Source organism: Falco biarmicus, chromosome 5 (assembly GCF_023638135.1).
Source record: "Falco biarmicus isolate bFalBia1 chromosome 5, bFalBia1.pri, whole genome shotgun sequence".
In the NCBI taxonomy this organism is placed as follows: domain Eukaryota; kingdom Metazoa; phylum Chordata; class Aves; order Falconiformes; family Falconidae; genus Falco; species Falco biarmicus.
In genome coordinates, this window is record NC_079292.1 from 72,980,465 (window position 1) to 73,002,365 (window position 21,901).

Sequence of the window (21,901 nt, forward strand, 5' to 3'; positions counted from 1 at the left end):
TACTCTGAGTAGGTTAAATGTCAGAGCCATTTAAGAATGATGTTTTCATCCTGGTTTTGTGAAGAATGTAGGCTTACATGATCGTGCTGTCCAATGGTTTCAGGCAAATGTGGGAGATGGTAGGAAGCATCACAGGTGATTATCTTCCTAGAAATTTTGTGACAGCCTAAGATGGGATACCAGAGGAAGGTCCAAACTGGTGGCCTTGCTTGGTAGTAAGTGACTGGCAGTTTAACACAGTGCGAGATTACAGAGAGTGCCCTGTACATGCACATGGCCCCAAGCATGGCTGTCTCCTGCTGGCTGTGTGGCTACACGACTGTTGCTGAGGGCAGAGCTCATTGCAGTACAGTGAGTGATGAGGGGACAAAAAAATATAACACTTCAGTGAGCCCCATTTCATAAGATGCTCTGTTTGCAGAACTACTTTCAAAGATTTCCTCTGGCTGTGATGTGATCCTTGGACTCTGGTATTGTGCTGGTGGGTGCTCAGGCTACAGACACTGTATGTGACAGTCATGACATTTCCTGCTCTGCAGGTACAGACTTCAATGTAACTGTTGCCAGGAAGGTCTGCTTGGTTACAGTGGTGCCGTCCCAAACAGCATATAACCAGGATCAAAACCATAATCGTTATGGCTCATACAAGATCTAGTCTTGCCTCGCGTTAGGGGCTCATCTTTTGTGCTTCGGTGTCTGGTTTACAGTTATGTGGCTCTGGGTGCTTGAAAGAATCAGCAGCAACATCAGGGATAATTTATGATTAGAAAGGTTTTCTTTGATCAATGTGATGAGACAAGATGGTGCTGTATTCAGTCCTACCAAAGAATATGCCTTACAGAGCTTGTGGCTGTTCCATCTCCAGAGAGCAGTGGAAACGCTGTGCTTCATTAATATGGAGAAAAGATTTTCATAATTGCACTATTTGCTTGCCAGAGAAGACCTGAAATCTTGCATTAGTACAGAGTAAGAGTAAAATAAAAATAAGAAGTCTGAGTAAGACTCCAGTTCTGCAGCTTTAAATACATAAAAGTGAAATGTCAAAGAATTGTACGCTTTTCTCCTTAGTCATTCAGTGAAAGGTGGAGTAAAGTCTGTGGCGCCTTTAAAATGATTCATTATTTCCATAGAAGCCAATTCATGTTTATCCTTCAAATCACTCTGTGGACATTAAAATAATGGAGAATTATATTTGCTTTTAATTTTGTTTCCAGACAGCTTGGCCTGAACATTCATGATGTGACTTGGAAACTGTATCAGATTGTGATTTATTGTTGCTCATAATTGTGTGAAGATTGAAGATATGCTGGATGCTGTTTTCTTCCTTTCTTTCCTCTCGCCTCCTCCATTCTTTTACTTACAGAGTGTTCTTGAGTGTAATGTGGTAGAAAGCCAGTATCTCTGCCTTCAGTGCTTTTCCTTGTACAAGCCACAGCAAATGAAGACTTCATTTTTTCCTTAACATAAGGCTGTGTGAAATGACTTGTAGTTTGTTTGATAACTTTTTCTAAATTTTTTTTTATTTTTTTTTTTATTGTGCTTAAGTTTTGACTGGCTTTGTATTGTCATGTTAACCGTCCTTTCTTGAAGGGTGGAGAGAGAGTGGTATTTTTTAAACTGGATGAGTTTGGTTTTGTGAGAATCCTATGCAAAACACCAATGGGGAGGGGAAAGACTTTTATTTGTAGCAAGGCATCTATTTATGTGTAAGGATGTCAAATCTGCTTCACAGGCGGATCAACTCTTCGTTAACCAGGAACAATCCGTAAACTAAATTTATCTATCAGGTCTTATGGATAAAGGAATTTGTTATTCCTGTTCTCCTGAACTCATTTTTCCTACACAGTTTTATCTGCTTTTCCCCCCTAGTGAGGTAAAAGGTATTCTTAGATTTTATGCATAATATAATTTAATAGAACACAATTGGGATTTTGGGAAATGTAATATGGAAGCCTACAGAAGGTTATGCAGATTTTGAAAGTTGTTTTTCTAGCCATGCTACAGATTCAAAACCAAACTACTCAAATTTTAAAATTTTAAGTGATCATCAGCATTTACCAGAATACTGTTTTCATATTGCACTTAAAAGTGTTCCTTGAAGACAGGTTTCCTGCCCTGACAGAAACCGTGTGACGGTACGAGACGCTACTTATGATTTGGTCCTGCGGATGCAAGCAGTATGTGCACTTCTTGTTATGTGAAAGTTTTCTTGCAGATTCCCAGTAAGCCCTCACCTGTGTGAACTTAGGTGATTGCACAGTTGGTGCTATGAACTGTACAGGTCTGTCCCCAGTCTCTAGTGCATCCTACTGTGATCTGGCCATCTTATTTTTCATATGAGTTCTTTAGGGGAAAACCCTTTATTTTATTTCTGTACATAAAAAGAAACCCCAAAACATACAGCAAGTGCATTTGGCCCCAGTTAAGAATTCCAGGTGGTACCTCAGCCTAAAACACCCACCTGGATGGCAATTTAAAACGAAAGGGGGGGTGGGGGTGGGGGTGGGGAGAGAAAATGAAAGAAAGAAAGAGCAAAAACAGCTGGGTTTCAGCATTGTAAGGAATTTATTTTGCTCCTTACCTTGGTTATCAATGAGCATGTTTAGTTGATCTGGTTTTGCTTTTGTTTCCATCCTGTTTGCTTTCCCATTCTCATACCCTAAAGCATTTCAGTTTTAGCACTGCATAACATCATTTAAATCAGAGCTAGAATGAAGTCACAAAGTGAACAGTAAGCCAGTCTTCTCCAAAATTCATGGGAGGAAACTGCATTCACAATTATTAGCATAAATTGGTAAATGAATACTGACCAGTGTGAAATTAAGTTCACTTTAGCTTAGCTTTTCAGGTATTTTGTGGGTTTTTTGGTTTATCAAGTTAGTTGTTTGTTAGTGTTGATTGCAAACATGATTTTCATGCCTCTATTCCCAAGTATCTGTCTGCCGTTTGAGTTTCAACGAGTAAAGTGGTTTGGAAAGAATCCAGATCAGTTCATGCAAAGGCTATGCACATTAGTAGAAAACTACACAAAGTCTGAGCATGGATTTTGTATGCACTTTTACTCTAAAAAAGTCTGTGAGGGTATATGTGTGCACATGTGTGTAGATGCGTATGTGCAATTACCGCAATCTAAAATTTTCAGCAATTTATTGTCCTGCATAAATCTTTACATTGTTTCACATTATCACATATATTTTATTAAAATTCCAGGTTTCCTTGTCCTTTAGGGAAACACATTTTAGTTTAATTTCCCAGTAATGGTTTGCAAATCACACACAGTTCTCTACTGTTTTGCAGTAAAGAATCTAAAAAATAAAATATTTAAAATGTTTTCATACATTCAATTTGTAGCTGTTTTTAGAAAAAATACATTCAATACCTGTAGTTTTAGCTAGTCAGACTAGTCTGGATAAGTACCCTAAATTCATCTGGACATAGGTGAAATATTCAAACTGCTCAAAAAAGAAACTCTTTTCCTGTATCCAAGTTCTGTGCAATTAAATTGCAACATATAAACTGTACTGATTTATGATGTGGTGTCAATGTTCTGAAACTGATGGATTAGAGCAATGTTTACCTTCTTCTGCTTCTTTCCTGGAGAGGAATTTAAGCTTGGTCTGTTTTCCCTTCTCTCTTATTCTAAGGATTCTAAGCATTATGGGTAGTTCAAAGAATACTGTAACTATGAAACATATATATATATATATGTGCGTGTGTGTGTCATTTAATGCAGCTCACTACAATATAGTAATGTCTTTGAAATACTGTGTAAAGTGTTTTCACTTTGAAGTATTGTGCAATGCGTTAGGTCGTGTTGCACAAATTGGTAACTCTTGATGTTTTATGGTGACCCTGGCTGGGCCGTGCTGGCAGGATATATGTTTTGTTTCAGCCCTGGTGTGGGATGTTCAACATGCACCTCCTTACAGGCATGGAGCTGACCTCTCTGGGTGTGCTTTGTGTGGGCTGGGTGGATGATTGCATGGGTTTTGTGTGAGGTGTCATTTGAAAGTGTCAGATCTGCAAGTAGTGCCCTTTTGGTCAAAAATGCAAAAGGTCCTGCCACCTTGCTGTATAAAGAGCTCATTGTGCAGAGGAGGAGGTGGTATCGTATGTGCTATTGCCAAGCTCTGAAGCCTTTCCCAGGTGCAAGGGACATTTCCAAACAGAGAAACACTTCTTTTCTACTGATTTGTTCTGGTGGGGCATGGGCTGCAGCATGTTACTGTGTGTTACGGGTTTAAGGACCTAACTTGATCTGAGTGTTCTTCACAGTGAGGTGCAGGCACAGCTCAGGAGGGAGGACACACACGGTGTGTGGTGTCCCTCTTCCTTGGCCGTATGTCCTCAGCACCAGCTCCTGGTATAGCTCAGCACAGCCTGGCATTTGAGTTGGACAAATCTGCTGGGTCCCAGAGTCAAGGCAGGGGTCACCAAGACATGACAAGGCCTCCCCACATGTCAGAGACCATGTGGTACAAATTCACCGTTGAGAGGAGAAGGGCTCTCCTTCTCCCCACTTGGTACTAATCACGGAGAACAATGCTGGCTGCTTTGCAAAATACTGTTACTGCTGTACAAAATCTGGGCCCCTGCTTATGGCCCGCTGAGTCAGACTTGTTTACTTCAATGAAGTATTAATCTCTGTCTCTGACGGGCAGTCAACAACTCCAGGCTCCAGGCTTAATAGAATTTCAAACTGTAGATTGTGCAGTTTTACTGAAAATAGGAGGCTTCTATCACACTTTGGATGATGTATTCTCCCTCACTCCCCTTTGGTCTGTTTTTCAGGGCTGAGGTTAAGATAGATAATTAATTCCTCCCATCCCAAGCCTTGTCTTTTAATTTAAGAATTTTCTTTAGCATATGCCAGAATCTTCTACACGCACTCCTGAGAGGTTAAGCAATGAAAGAGCCATTAAATTAACTTCAGCTATTATTTTTTTTTCAGTAGGATGAAATAGCACTTCAGTATATCAAGCAGTTTCTGGTTTATTTTATTTCATGTCATGACAAAGAAAAGAAGTGTGGGAAGAAGAGGATGTTTTTCTGGTGAGAGGATGGTGAGTGAGTAGGCCTGTCTTCTGGTCCTGCAGCTTACCTCTGTGTCAGCAAGAACATGAGGAGTGGATCAGTGGAATGAAACAGCTGTTGCCAAGGGCCTGATGTCCACACTATGAATTCCGGAAAATAGTGGGGAGAGGTTTAGGTATACTTAGCTAATACATCACTTTCCTCAGAAATACTTTGCTATTTCCTGTGAAACCTTTTGTGAGAATGAAGCAGTGTAAAGCTCTGCTATGCTGTTCTTTGATGTGTTGTGAGGTCCTTAAATGCTATCACTGGGGAGTCACTTCGACCACCCTTTTGCTAAGCAGCCTGCCTAGTTCTCCGTGCTATGTACTTGCTGCTCCAAGAAACCTTTTGCTCTTTTCACAGGCATAACTTCCCATTTGAAAAACACTGTATGTTAGTTTTTTCTAAGAAATACATGATAACAAATTAGTACAAGGTCTCCTGGGATGTTCTCTGGCAAACTGCACATACACCTGCTGAAAAGTCCCAAACAGTAGCAGCAGGATTGAGCTCATGTGTCAGAAACACAGCAAGGAAAAATGATAGGTCTTGGAGTGTCTTGAATTAATGATTCCATGCAGAATTTATGATGATTTATAGTGCACCAGCTAATGAGGCTGGAACCTCACTGCTGCCTTGAAAGTTCATATGCCTCTTGCATTTCTAGCTGGTGTACTTCTGTGTGCATCCAGTGTCACTGTTCTTCTCATAGATTTTAAAGACCTTCAGTCTTTTGCAATTGTATCATATATCTGTCAATTCATAGACTTGACAACTTTCCTGCTTCTGGCAGTAGAATTTCTTTTGGTGCCAACATATTGCCTTACTGGGTTTTGGGACAGATGGTAGCTGGAGCTGCTGAATGTCAGGAAGTTCTGGAGAAACTCAAAGATGCGTTTATGGGTCAACCCTTTTGTGCATGCGCTGGAAGCCCGGTGCTACAGCTGTGTTAGATTACCTGTGCGTGTGATGGATGGACTACACATATGAAGACAGTTGCCTGGGCCACAGTTGTTTTGCAGTGCGTCATTTACAGATGAATTATATACATGTGCTGGGGCAGGGTGTGTAAGATTTGTCAGTGATATGAGCTGCTCCTTAGTATTATTCCTGCTTTTGTATCACTTTAGATGATAATTCTTCCTAAATGATATATGTAAAGTAGGCATATATCTCAAACCCAAGACAAAGTAAGGACTGTCTGAATTGGTCATACAAGTCTGTACTGTAACTGTTCTCATCACTTCTGTCTAAATATAATAAGGACTGGAAAATACATTCTTTACTCCATTTCAATTTTGGTATAGCTACCCAATACACAGTTGCTTGGAGAAGGCTGTTGTTGCCACTGTACTGGAATGCTATATTTTAATACTGTGGAGGTATTTTTAAGATCTCAGTATATGCGTGGGATGCATTTCATTCATCTAAGCATAAGCATTGAACATCAGTTGTTCTAGATGCCTCTGTAGTTAGTAGAAAGGTATCTGTCAGGAGACACTCCTCCCATCCTAAGTTATATCTCCAAAATCATTTGTGCAAATAACCCCTAGCTAATGACTATGTCTCTGTAGGGAGCCTGAGCAATTCATTCAAGTGGGTTAAGTCCGATGCAGATGGTGAAAGCTGTGAAACCAGATATGATGAAATTCCAGACTCTTTGTGGACTGTGAGCATTATGCCTGATGATCAATATATTCAGCATGGTTCTCCTTATTTAAATAATTATTTCATGTTATTTTTCCACTGTGGGTAACTGCTTTAACAAAAGTTATGGAGAGTTCACCACAGCTTTAGATACTGCTCAGCAGGTTGATCACTTCTATTGTCTTACATCTATTATTTTTGTCATCTTTAGTCTTCTGGTACCAGTATCACAGTGGATATTGCTGTCATGGGAGAAGCACATGGGCTCATTACAGACCTTCTAGCAGATCCATCGCTGCCCCCCAACGTGTGTACTTCACTGAGAACAGTGAGCAACCTGCTTAATACGCAGTTAACTTTCCAGGCCATCCACAAGCCAAGGGTGAACCCTTTGGTGTCCTTCAGTGAGAACTACACCTGCTCCGACTCAGAGGAATGTCCGGAGAAAGGAGAGAAACTAGCTATTCCCAAGGTGAGTACTGGTCCCTGACTGTCATCTTGTAACTTGACTCTCCCTAAAGGGAAAACACAGGAGTAGTGGGAGGTGTCACTTTTTGCTTGTTTGCTTCAGGTTAACATCTTATGCACTAGCCATGCTCTACTATAAAAGGACAGCTAAGTAGGCTGTTGGTTTGATAGTAAGACAATTCCTGTGTATCATTCAATTCACGGCCAGGTTAACTTTGCTTTAGGAATCTTTAGAAAATTATATTTAACACAGGTTAGCTCACATAGATGGTGTACATATTTCCTTGCAGGTGTTGGCTGGAGCTTAAGAGAAAAGAAATGATAGGGAGCAGAGCAAACAAAAGCCTTTCAGCATCCAGACTTACAAGTCTGCCCCATTACTTCTCACCCAGATATTCCCCTTCCCACTCAAAAAATTGAGCCTCTGCATGTAGGGTGACTACTCAATGAGCAGTGGGGAATTAATATGAGGGACCTTTCTGCCCACTTTGAAGACTGGAGTTGGAAATTCTCTATGAATTTCAGTCTCTTCCTTCCTTCCTTTAGCTATAGGTGTGAAACCTAGAGAAGTTAATTAAAAAGTCTCTGTTGATGACCTCCAGGTGCTTTGGATCAAGTTTGAAATGTTGTATACCAAACAAAAAAGATCATACACTTAGTGTGACAAATATTATGACCTTATGAGAATTAGTCTTGAGAAGAAAAAGAAGACTAAAAAAAAAAAAAAGCAACCATATATTACTGCCTTGACAGATGGCTTTCTGAATGCTCAGGAATCCCACAATAAAAAAAAAAAAAAAAAACCAAACTGTTAACCACCCACACTTAGTAAGTGAACAACTAGAAAGAACACCAGCTTTGAAGTCATTTGAATTGTAGGTTTGTTGGTAATTAGCTGTCCTGCAAGGTTTACGTTTCACTTTTGAAACTAAACCAAAATACTTCTGTACTGCAGTTTTCTTTTTTAAAATCAAATATAGGGAGAATATGTCGCACAGGTGAATGCTTTTAACAGTTCAAATGGCACAGCCACCATTCCTTCCAGCATTTCCTGACATCTGAATTGCAACACCTGTGATTCTTTTTTTAATATATTTTAGTGGGTTGATAATTATTACCCTATTTGCCTGTGTAGCAGCTGTATATATGAAATGGCTGTTTAGATTTTTTTAAGCACATTTTCCAGTTTATTTTAGTGTACATGTCTGTAATGGCTGAACTCTGGGCTCTGAGGGGAAGAGTTAAATTGAAGAACACTGCCATCACATGAGCAAACACAGTGAACAGTTACCAGTTTGCTGCTGCATAATACCTAGTGAGGAGAAGAGAAACGAAGGATGAATTAATGAGTTAATGCTACAGAGAACTAATTTGACTGAATTCACTGACCTACATGTATTACGGTTCATAAATCTAATAGTTTGTAGTCCTTTATTTAAATGTCTAAGTATAGGTTTAGGGTCTTTACCTTAAGCATATGACACTGAGCATTTTGGGTAAGGAGATAGTATGTTAACATATTTATCTGTAAGTCTGAGCTTCAGAACCAGAAGCATCTTCCATCTCATATCTCTTAACCCTCTGGCAAAGTCAGAGTTCTCCATCAGAGAGACATATTTATTTCAGTTCTTAGCTATAAACACTTCATGAGAACTACAAGAGAAACATCTTACAAAATTATAGCACCTGCAACAGGAAATCTGGACCCACCAAGACTCTATCATCTTCCTTTATTATCTCTGCCTTCAAAAATTCAGAAAACACATGTGAGTCCTGTTACTGGAGAAAAGAAAGAGTCAGGTGAAAGAAAAATGCTGGGTAGTCAAGAAGAATCTGCTGTGAACAGTGATGCTTTCTCTAAGCTTTTCAGGAGACATCATATCCCAGAGCACAAAGGTTTTATTTCAGTGTCTGATCTTTGGATTGGGTAGATATAGCAGGGAAAAAAGTTGGAGCTCCCCTCCCTTACTTTTTTTTACTGCCTTCCTTGCCTTGAATCTCTGATTTTAAGCATTCATGACAGTTTAAATCACAGAGTAGCTGAGGCTGAAAGTACATCTGGAGATCTTCTAGTCCAGTCCAGAGATCATCTAGTCCAATCCCTCAGCTTAAGCAAGTTGACCCTGGAGCAGGTTTCTTTAGGCTCAGCCTAGAGCTGGTTGCTCAGGAGGATGTCCAGTTGGGTTTTGAGATCTCCATGGCTGTAGACTCCACAGCCTCTCTGGGCAGCTTCTCTCAGTGTTCAGTCATCCTCACAGTAAAAAATACTTTCTTACCTTTAAATGGAATTTCTTATATATCAGTTTGTGACCCATTGTGTCTTGTCCTGTCACTGGACATCACTGGAAAAAGCCTGGCTTCATCTTCTTTACACCCTCCCTTCAGGTATTTATATATATATGTACATTGGTAAGATCTCCCCTGAGCCATCTCTTCTCCAAACTGAGCAATATCAGCTATCTCAGCCTTTCCTTCTATGGCAGATGCTCTAATCCCTCTGTCACCTTTCTGGCCCTGATGACTTGTTTAAGTGCCTTTGGCCACATCATGTAAGACCAAAATTTTTAAAGAGCACAATGAACACTGGCTGACTCCAGTGAGAGCTGCAGGTGTTGAACATTTGTGACTATGTGGTTGTGGATATATACCTTTTTTTAACTTAAAATAGGGAGACTGGTCTAGACCCCCCAAGCATTTAAAGCATCAGCTGTGTTGATTTGAATAAAAGGTAGGCACCATAATACCTGGGAGAATGCAGATTTAAGATACCCCACTAGGTGTTGTCAGGCAGAATTAATCAAATGGAAAAGTTCTTCTGCATGTTTAAAGTTTCTTTTTAAGCCTGTATAACTCTAAGCAACTGATTTCTCTCTAGCGCTTACGGAGAAGTTTGCCTCCAGGACTGCTGAGGCGAGTGTCCTCAACTTGGACCACAACAACATCAGCCACAGGACTACCAACACTGGAGCCAGCTCCAGTAAGAAGGGATCGTAGTGCCAGCATCAAACCTCATGAATCATCTTCATCCAGGTTACAAATTACCTTCTCTCTCTTTTATGTCTCTTTGGACAAATTTCTTTGGTTCTGTGTGATGATGTCCCTCATTTAAAAATGCTGACTCCAAAGTGTGTTAGAACTACTTCCTTATGTTTCTCTACATCAGGTTGCCAAAGTAGTGGTATTCCAAATTTTTTAGTCAGATTATGCCAAAACTATTCCTATTATTGGGAAGCATTTTTTAAAAAAAATAATAATTATTGATGCTAGCAAAGTGCAGAATTGTACAATAAAATTGGAAACAAAGCAATTTCCTCCATGGATATTGTCCAGCCAAGAAAAAGTTCTAACAAGTAACCCAGCTGCTGAACGTCACTTTTAAGAACACATCTAATGATGTGGTCCTGTCATTAGATTGGTTCATAAAGCCTTTCTCCATCCTCTAGATACTAGCCTCCAGAACACAAACACTGATTTTAAGTGGACCTTCCTAAAATACACATACAGACCATAGAGCACTGTACTTGCCCTGCATCCCCTGTACAAACTTAATTCCAGAATATAAGAAGGGCTTAGGGTTCCCTGAATGAACTCATGCAAATGCAATAGTAGCAGTAGATGGTAAATAAAAACAATTGAGTTAGGCAAGTCAAAACACAATTTAGTGAAGAGAAGAAAGTAGATTTGTTACCATTGGGGAAAAAAAACCCATGTATAATCTAGAAGTAAAATTACAAAGGAAGTGTACTGGGTTGACCCTGACTGGACATCTGGTGCCCACCACAGCTGCTCTACCATTGCCTCAGCTGGACAGGGGAGAAAACATATAATGAAAGGCTCATGGGTGAAGGTAAGGACAGGGAAAGTTCATTCACTAGTGACTGTCATGTACAAAACAGATTCAACTTGGGGAAAATCAATTTAATTTATTACCAATCAAATCAGGGTAGGATAATAAATAATAAAACCAAATCATAAAAAAACCACCTTCCCCCCACCCCTCCACTCTTCCCATGCTTAACTTCACTCCTGATTTTCTCTGCCTCCTCCCCCACAGCGGTGCAAGGGGATGGGGAATGGGGGTTGCCATCAGTTCATCACTCTTTCTGCCACTCCTTCCTCCTCAGGAGAAGGACTCCTCACATTCTTCCCCTGCTCCAGCGTGGGGTCCTTCCCACAGGAAACAGTCCTCCGTGAACCTCTCCAACACGAGTCCTTCCCATGGGCTACAGTTCTTCATGAACTGCTGCAGCATGGATCCCTTCCACAGGATGCAGTCCTTCAGGAACAGACTATTCCAGTGTGGGTCCCCTCTATACCCATTAACCTCTGTAGGCTGCGGGGGAACAGCCTGTCCCACCATGGTCTTCACCACAGGCCACAGGGAAACCTCTATTTTGGTGCCTGGAGCACCTCCTGCCCTCCTCCTTCACTGACCTTAGTGTCTGCAGAGTCGTTGCTCTCACATACTCTTACTCCTCTCTTTGGATGCAATTGCTGTGAACTTTGTCCTCTTCCTAAATACATTACCCCAGAGGCACTACCACCATCACTGATGGGCTCAGCCTTGGCCAGGAGCTGGCTGCCACTGGTTCTATCAGACATGGGGGAAGCTTCTAGCAGCTTCTCACAGAAGCCACACTTGTAGCCCCCCTGCTACCAAAACATTACCATGCAAACCTAATACAGGAAGATTTGCTAGTAGAACTGGAAAAGCAAAGCTGAAAATAAAATGGGCAGTGTAAAGTTTTCTTGCAGGATGGTTGCTGTGCTTTCCCTAACTTTAAGCACTGCAGTAGAACATTTCTTTCCCATTGACTACAGAGTTTAGCTTCTGGGATTCAGAATCCTAACTATCTCATCTAGTTAAAAGGCTTTTCCTAATTCGCCACAAGAAATACACGCAGCTGTTTTACTGAGGAGCAGAACTGAGTGCCGGCTTCTACTTATGAAGTATTTATTTACTGACTCATTTAAGATGCCCCATATTTTCAAGGGTTCTGTAAGCAGGTGGTGGTACTGGAAGAGTCACAACTACAAAGCAATAATTAATAAAGCCTTGAAAGGAATTTCAGCAAGATCACTTGAGGAATTGTACGTTATTTGTTTTGCCTGGAAAAAGGGTTCTGGATTCTATCATGAAATGTACACTTTAAGGTTATATTCATATAGTGCATCATAGAAACAGAGCATTACATCTGCAAAGCAGTTTACATAGGCTGAGATACCTACCTACTCCATTTTGTTCCCAAACCAAAATTTAGTTCCTAAAGCATGTCCCTGAAAGTTTTTTAGAGTTATTCAGAAGCACACTAGTTCTCAATATTCTGTAGAGATGGGGTTTTATCTTATGCCTGTTGTACCTCATGACTGACTATACCACTTAGGTATTCCCTGCTCACTCTTACCCATTCTCTTGTTCTCAGGGCCCAATCCCTGAGCCAGTATCATTAAAATACATAGTCCTCCCATGAAATGGAGAGAGAGAAGTTGTGTTTGCTCAGCTGCTTACAGCCAGCAGCTGACTGGTTTCAGGCATTTGCCATGGACCCCCTAATAAAGTTGCTTCTCTGCCTGAGGGTGTTCAGACCTAGGTACCTCACATCTTGGGACTTCCATGCTACCAGATAGCCTGAGTTGAGCTGCATTTAACTCTCCACAGGGGCTGTGGCAGATAATTCAGTAGCAGCCAGTAAAGGAGTCACGTGGATGTTAGTCTTGTTGGAGGGGTGCTCATCTGCAAGAAGAGAGGTTTGGGTCCCATGCACTGTTAACTACAATATGTTGCATAGCTATTTCAACAGGATTTCCTCCTTTCTGGCTCCATGAATATTTTTCTCTTCTAGTCAGAAAGCAGAAGAGCCTTCCAGAGAAGGGCAGAGGGCAGTCATGCAGCCTGGTCGTTACGGTGCCACCTTGTGAGAATAAAGTTCAGGTCCCCTCTCCACCTCAGCAAGGACTATCATCTTGGAGCTGGTAGATGAGGAGAGATTGTGGAGACTTACTTTGGGGCAAGTAAGACCAGAGCAGAAGCACCAAATTCAAGAAGTGACTTCAGAGTCATAATATCAGAAGACTCACATGTTTTTCTGCAATTCAGAATTTGGTACAGTAGTAAAGAATAGGACCTAAGAAGGTCACCAGTGTTTGGTGTTGGATAGCCTGAGTGAATGCAGCCCTGGAGAGCTGCCCTGGTCAGTCTTTCTTCCAGATACATAAACCTTTACCATAGAGGAAGCTCTCATGTAGGGTGCCGAGGTGCTCAAGGCAGCCTGCAGAGTACTCTGATGCAAGAAAAATATATGATTAGCCAAAGTTCCCTTTGTGAGGAGTCCCATGTATATCAGTAAAAGTAAATATAAAGAAGCTATAACCAAATGGATGTGTTCTTCAGTCACTGGCCTGTGGTTCCCAGGGTGCATTTGATTTATACTGTTGATCCCAGACTCTCACATAGTACATAAGCATGCTAAGATGGGAATCAGAGAGAGAAGGAGAAAAATTAAATATTATTGTTGGTCCTTTTCTAAAGTTGCTATATAACTCTACATGATGAGCCAACTAAGCAGGCTATCAATTCTTCCTACATTTAATGTCACCAATTGTATAATTATAGTTCTGTCAAGCTTCCCAGCCTACTGTTTGCAGTTCTTCTCTTACAGTAGGAGAAACAGTGTTTATTCCAGAAGAGGGAAAAATGAATCCTATAAATCCAACTTAATTTAAAAATTTTGGCAGAACAATATAGATTTGCTTTCAAGGAAAATTTTGAACTGAAGGGGGAAAAAAGAAATCTTGATTTCTAGTCTTCTAGTCTAGAAGTCAAAGAAGGGGGTGGGGGGGGAGCAGGCAGGATTGGTTTGTTTTGCTTTGGCTTTTCTTTACAGTAGGCCAGTGTGTTATATTCTTCCTGTCAATTAAAGAAACAAAACCACAAAACAATTAAAAAAACCCAGCTGGATTCTTTCTTTGTCTCATTTAATCACAGATTATAGGAATTTGGACCAGTGAAGACAGCAAATATTTTTTGTAGGTAGTGCATGCTCTTCCAAAACAATAAGGTGATTGTAGAGTTAAGACAATGTTACATGCTTTCTTCTTTCAGAACACTTTTCTTTTTTTTTAAGTTCAGCTGGGACTAGGCCACTTTAAAATGCTGTCTTCTGCCTCGCGTGCTGTTTCATCACTTAGATGTGAGGCTGTGAGGGGAATAGGGAGCCTGAGAGGCCTAGCAGATCTATCCAGAGAAGTCATAGGCCTCATGAAAAAAGCCATTGCTATGTTCCTGCATTTTATGAGTGTCATTCAGGAAAACAATGATAAATACAGTTATATTGCTTTACAGAAGTATGTGGCCTCTTCTGGCATGCAGTGGTAGCCAGAAGGCTGAAAGCATGCACCCATCCTGTTGTAGGGGACTAGCATTTGTTACACACACACAGAGACACATGCACCCTATTTTCCTTCAGTGAGTTTCTCTTGGATCAGTGACCAATGTCTTCAGGGTCTGTCAATATAACTGTTTTTTGAGATGCAGCATGTGTTTCAGTTGGCTAGAACAAGAAGTGCTTCACCCAGAGAAGAGGCGCACCACCAGCAACAGCAATGCAGGGCTCTTCCGAGCCTCTTCCCGCTGCCTGAGGAGCTCCTCCAGTGCCCGAAGGGTTACTGGGGATCCGCCTCGGTGGTTGCAGCGGAGGAGTCGAGGAGATTGATTTTTCAGTTTTGCTGAGAACTTCTGGGACTTCTGGCTCTTGTAAGAAGTCATTAAAAGAGAATATAAATTTATTTCAAGTCAACTTTTAAGCCTCTTTGTATTGTCAGGACAATATAGTGAAGACATCTTTGTATAAGTGAAGGGAGCAGGCCTCAGTGCTGAAGGAAGTCCAGCTTTGGAGCGTCTGCATTGTAAATATTTTTGCTGAATACAATACTGAGCGCCTCACAAATAGCAGTTCAGCCAGTAGATAGATGCTGTTTTTCTTGTTGGATTTTATTCTATTTCAGTATCACATACTTCTTGCTGTGGCTCCTAACATCTCAAAATTTTTACTTTTGAGGCTTTTTACTGTGTCAAATGATGCTTGTTTGTGCTCTGTTTTTGCAGCAGTGACTCCTGGAACAGTTCAATTCTGATGACAATCACGAAGAGCAGGTCCTTCTCCACCTCCTACGCCATGTCTTCTACCAACCACCTGAATGCCAAAAGGCAGAGCCGACAAGGTGAGTGGCACCCATGGCTCTGTCAGGCTTGCTTAGCTGCTTCTCTGGGACTAGCACATGCAGCTGCTTTTGATCTCTGTCCAATCTGTGTCTTTTCTTACTTTTCCATGAATATAAATATAGTTACTTCCTTTATTTAAAAAAAAAACCACACACAAATTGGCTTAAAATACCATAGCTCATAGTGATGCCATTGTAAATGTTTTGACATTTATGATTTATAGGGGTTAGTCATGACACGATGCGGCAAGTGCGATAGTAAATTGTGTTGTCATTTATATCCATGTAATTCCCTTCACTACAACAAGGCTGAGAACAGGGTGTTTTCTGTAACATTTGTTAGACTGTCTGTCTGTATTGCCTGACTGAGATTTCCTGAAGCACAACATACATTATGCCATTTGGAGCTCTAGGCAGCGACTGACCCGTCTTACACAAACATATCCCAGACAAAGCCATTGTAGCTCAGAGGTCTGTCACTGTATATTCATTATTGAGAAATTCCAGGTAGACTTACTGATTTTTAGAAATGGGAAATATGGGGCTTTTTACTCAGCTTTTTGAGCCTTTAAAAAGATGACTCCTGCTTTAACTGAAGGAAAGAAATTGAGAAGATGACTTCTTAATTGATAGTGAACTATGCGATATGAGAGCCATGAAGCAGTCTTAATCCGCAGTAATGTGGTTTTCTTCCCTGTACAAATGCAGGATAAAATAATGTTTATCCATGCTTTAACTTGCAATTCAAAATGATCACAAGGCCTTCCTTTTTTAAATCAGCCTGGTTTTTTTCCCAAACATGGAATAATGTTGAGATAATGTTACTCAGAGATACTGGCCACCCAGACATCAGATGGAAATTGATAGATGCCTGAAGCCTGACATCGAGAAGTCAGAGAATCCCAACTTAGTTTGAAGATATGGCTGCACAATTACTAGCATTGTCACATCGCATCTCCTTTTCAAACTGAAGAGTTTATTTAATTTCCTCTTGTACAGAAGCTGCTTTGTTATACCACAGTGAAGATTAAGTAACGTATTATTATCTTAAAAGGTAACATGCATATAGGCAAATGAATAAAATCAAACCTGGAAAATAATGGAGATATAGTACCAAGGACCCAGGAACTTGTTTTAGAATAAATCCAGTTTAGACCTGTGATTTTCAGAGATTAACCCATTAACTTGAAAGCAGGGGGTGTGTGTATAATATTTTATACTTGGAAAACAAGACTTACCAACCTCGTCAGTTTTACATTCAGTCTCTTCTGCTTCCAGAAAGTGTTAATAGTCATCTCTATCGCGCAGATATGTAAGCTCCCCCATGATGAATGGAGAACTGCATTCCATCACAAGCAATTCCTGATTGACAGGAATAAAAATTTAGCTCAACATTTTAAGCAGAAGATTGATGTTTTAGACCGTTTACCATCATGATTTTTAATTATGATTTATTTTTGTGTTCCAACTAAAGAATTGCTTCAATTTGCACTAGTTACTACAAATTAGGCTTTTATATATCAGCTCAATTGGCAATATGTAATAATTCTCAGTGGAAGTTGATCTAGCTAAATCTGTAAATCTGTTAGTTTATGAAGTATGTCTTTAATTATGCATGGTAAAATTAGCATTTTAAAATACTACTAGCTATACCTCTTTTGGCAAACCTCTGAAGAAAACTCAAATGTTTTCATATGTAATTTCACATCACATTGAAGTTACTGTTTTATTTCTTCAACACTGCACATGTGTAAAAGTTCTGGAGGACCTAAGCAGATGACTGTACTTCTAAAAAAATTCTACATGTATTGTTATTCTTCTCCTATCCTGATTGTTCAAAATTCCTTGTTGTAGCAAGGCATGCTTTCTCTCACTTTTGCCAACATACGGTTAAATGTTGGATTATTGAAAATAGGTTTGCATTTTTCTGATAAACTTATTTTTGGTTACTCATCCTGGCAATTTACTCTTAAAAAAAATAAAAACACAACCGAGAATATTTCAACAGGAGAAAGCCAGCTGCAATTCAAAATACTATTGTGAAAATTGCTGTTTACATTCACAGTACTTGCTTTAAATGGTTGAAAGATGACCATATATACTGTATTCTCTAACAGTCATGAAGATTATCTGCTAATGTGTAGCTCATAGATAGAAAATAATCCAACTCAATCCCCTGTGCAACTAGCAGACTGCAAAATGTTTTTAAAGACATATTTTTGTTGGATAGAAAGCAGATATGTCAAATAATTAGTAAATGTGAAACAGAGGCTTCCTGTATTTTAAAGCAATTTCCATAGGTCATGGCCATCTGATAACTTTTTAATTGCTCTGTAGGCTGTAGGTTTCTGATCTCAAGACTGGCATAATATTGTAGTTGCAATCATTGAATTAAGACAGTAATACATACCACATGTTTGCTGAAGAAATAACCCTAATCAAAACTAGGAGATGTTGGATATCTCAAAATTACAGTGTGGTTGCTGTCAGAGATTGTTTTTAACTCTTGGATTGTAAACAGCAAATCACATTTTAACCTCATATCACAGTTTTTATCAGGAAAAAACACCAGAACTGTACACATATATCCTGCAAGGTTAGTATTTCATAAACTTAGATCAAAATACTGCCTTATTCCAAGATAATTTTTGTATCTGGAATCCATTTAGATAGTGGGCACAATTCAAACATAAAACTAGTTGAAGTTCCTAAGTCTTTATATGATTTGGCTTTGAAGATGAACATGGTAAATGAACTGGGGCTGAGTTCCTACAAACTTTAAAACAGGACAGAAGTCAATCCATGAATTTCCTTTTAAGACAGATTTTGCTCCTCTGTGCTTTATTGTGAATGGAACCTTTTTGTTTGAGACTAAAAAAAGGTAAAGTGGATTCAAAAAGAAGGTGGCACTTTGTCTCAAACACTGGACTGGCTGATGCATTTCATCTTGGCAATGGTGTTTATACAGAATAAGGGACAGAAAGAACTGCATCTTGCTAGTGGTTGCACATGTGGATATTGGCAGTTTCTGGTACACTAGCTCAGGAGTACAACACCATGTGGTACAGGTAATGGTCTCATGTCTCCCATCATGAGCAACTGATATTGAAAAATAAGCTATGTAAGATCAAAGCTGAAATCTGTGCAGAATGCAGAAATGGCACCATAAGTGCAAGATTTTATGTTCATATTATGGATGACTACTAAATATTGCTTTTTTGGTTTGTTGCTAGTCTTTACACATGTAGAAATTTAAATTTGCTGGGAATGTGTGCAAGCCTTTCTTGTCCCTGCTTTACAGGTGGAGACGGTGAAGCAAAGAGAAATGGCAGATGGGTCTAGGAACTGCCTGTTTGGAGTTTGGTGTCTCTGTCACTAGAACATGTTGTTATCAGTAGTCATGACCTAATGCATGCCTTTAATTTCATACCTGCCAGTTAGTGCATCCTGCTCAACAGGGAGAATATGCTTCGTGTTTTGAGCCAGATCTTCAGCAGGTAGAAGTGGCTGATATAATGGAGTTTCATCTCTCTGTGACAGCCATGGGCTTGGGTCAGAGTGGAGGGTTTTCTCTTATTTTTCCATTTGAAAGCTGTGCTGGTACCTGCACATCTCAAGAGGAACATTTCTGCACGGTGAACTTGTACAACTATCTGCCACTTCTGTTAACTGTCAAGACTCTCCTTTTATTTTGCCAGGTATTCCACCAAATATTTCACCTCTCACCTCCCCATGCCACTCACCAATTCAGGGGACACCGGCCACAAGTCCTACTGGAAAAACATCTTCAGTGTCATTTCCAGACTCTACCGATACTGACACCAAGCAAGGCTTAAAGCCACACAAAGTCTTAACTTCTACTCAGAGTGCACCTAGCCTGTCAGACCCTATTATCAGCCCTTCTGTCATCTGCAGCAGGTGAGACTGTAATTTGGCATGAATTGGAATCATTTCATGTTGTTCTTATGAACAAGTTCTTTTGGCCCACATGTAAGTTTTTGTGATTTTCTATGGTATTATGTATTGATACTTCACCATATCTAAGTAGTTCTTAGTATATGAGTAACTGTGTGGATTGATGCTACAATGTGCTTTTAAAGTGCAAGACAGTTAGCTACTTTTATAGTTTTTACTCATGTCAGATGCACAATTCATAAATAAATTCTTTGTCAACAACTTGCAGATCCTAAAGTCAGATTTCCTGTTAATTTGTGTTTCTCACGTCATGCCCTTAATGTAAACAGTCACTTTCAGGTCACAGGCCAAGCCTTTCACAGCAAGCACCTGGTGTTTGATAGAAAAATCTGACTGCTAGGTTTAAAAGCCAACAACGTTTGAAGAGTATATAGTTTTGAGCACTCTCGCAGGAGTGGATCATGTCCTCTCTATAGACAGTCAGATTATGTAGCATTGGGATTTTTTTCAGAAATCAGCTGCAGCTGAGTTCTTTGTACTGCTAAGAGTTACAGTAACACAGTTTCATTTCACACTTTAAATTAGCCCATTATTAGATTACACAGACCTGCTCTGCAAAATCAGCATTTTGGAAAGAAAGTTGTTCTTCTTATGTTCTCGGAAAGGATTCAGTTGCTGAATTAGGTTACTGGAGTTTGAAATATGTGTCCAGTTTAGAATACTGGGAAACACTGGTATTTAGAACCCTGTTCCAGTGCAGTTTCAAGGTTACCTTACTCATTAGGTGTTACTTTTAATCATAGTAGTGAATGATTTGTGATTATTTGCTAGCCAGCAGACAGCATATCATCTGAGGCTGGGTTAAATGTTAATTTTTACTATCTCTGGAAAGTTTTTTGTTTCTGGCTTCAGTCACATGACTTTGGATATGTCTTGGTATCCTGTGTGCAGGGCTAGGAAGTGGGTGTGAGAAAGTCAAAACTAAGATTGCAGGTTTTCTCAAGGGAGTCATCCTCACTGGAGCTCAGACGAGAATCCTGACAGGCTTTTAAGTATTTAGGTGACTAAATAGAAAGTAAGTGCTTTTAAATGTTTTCCAAAAGTGATGCAAAACTGGGACTTGCACTGATTCATTTGAAATGAAAACCGGATTACACGTAAGAAATATACCATAAATGTGCTACTGGCTTATTAAACTGTACCATTATTACTGCTTCAACAAATTGTTATCACCTTAACTAGGAAGCCTTCTATTAAAAAGAAGTTGAGTTGTATAAAAAATGTCTAAAAAAATTAAATCAGGATAAGGTTGTTGTAGATAGTAATGAAATATATTTTCTTGATAGGTGTAGATTTTGGTTTCAATGTAATCATGGGTTAAACGATCATTAGCTTTCGTGCAGCTACTGTCTTATGGGTTCTACATAGGTTGCGTAGCATATTTATGTTCTCGATTTCCTTGTTTTCAAATGCTTAGACTGCATGAGCATCACAATTGTTACATTGCTGGCATAGACTATGATGTTGATTATTTGAAACAAACATATTATTTAAAATCTTATGGTGTAATGTCTGCTAATAGAATTAGCACCCACTGTTATAAATAGTTACTGTTCCTTTAACATCCATTGAAAAATCATAAGCACTGTCACATTTCTAGGCATTAGTATATAGAGATGTCATATCCACAGATACAAGCTCAACCAACAACACACAAATAATGCACCCCTTAGTAATGTAAACACAATTTTTAAAAAAAAACAACCTAAAACACCCAACCCCACAAAAAAACCCAGAGGTTAAATGGCTGAGACAAGCTGAGGGAGTTAAATTAATGACCACTGAAAATTAAAATTTGTTCATTTAATATTTGAGTTTTCACATTGTAGATTGCTAGTCTTCATGGTATGCAATCCCCTACATTAACTTCCAAAAAACCTGCCTTGCTAGGAAATAATACAAGCCAGCAAACCTCTGCCATCACCAAACTAACCCCTTCCCTAACAATAACAAAGAGGAAATGAACTCCTGATGGGTTCAGTGTTTTAAACCAGATCCACCCAGTCAGTGGGATCAAGATAGCAGTTTTACTGTAATTAAAAATTGAAATGTCATAGGACAGCAGAGCTTGAAAAATGCATTAAAGAAGAACATATACTAGGCAATGCTGTTAAAATAACTTTTAAACAATGGGGTTTAATTCTGCTTAGTGAATGAGTCAGGAATCCTGTGGAAAAAATGTTAAACAACCCTGCGATTAAGGAGTACATTATAATGCCTGCGCATGAAGGGGATTGAGTTAAACTTGCATAGGCATGTTTCCTTCTGACATAGAGCAGATTTCAAGTGTTCTGCTAGATAGATTAGCAATTTTATTTTTTTTTTAATGCAGTGTTTTATGTGGGCCATACATATTAAATCAGTGTGAGTTTGCATATTTTCCGGAAATAAAGAGGTGCACTCATAATGACACAAAAGCCTTGTAACATTACAACCAACCAAAGGCTCTCTTTCTCTTACATTTTGGCTTGTTAGCATTGACCTTATGGAAATCACATGGAATGTGGGAGGGAGA

The 21,901-nt window shown here is 39.6% G+C and overlaps 1 protein-coding gene across 1 annotated transcript in view; it reads left to right on the plus strand.

Annotated features, from left to right (window-relative positions):
- Positions 1-21,901, plus strand: part of PDE3A (phosphodiesterase 3A) — a 264,129-nt gene that overhangs the window by 204,024 nt on the left and 38,204 nt on the right. Inside the window, exons 3-6 of the mRNA XM_056340624.1 lie at positions 6,935-7,195; positions 10,067-10,221; positions 15,296-15,411; positions 19,110-19,329. Of these exons, the coding sequence (XP_056196599.1) occupies positions 6,935-7,195; positions 10,067-10,221; positions 15,296-15,411; positions 19,110-19,329 (752 nt within the window). The remainder of the gene's footprint in view (positions 1-6,934; positions 7,196-10,066; positions 10,222-15,295; positions 15,412-19,109; positions 19,330-21,901) is intronic.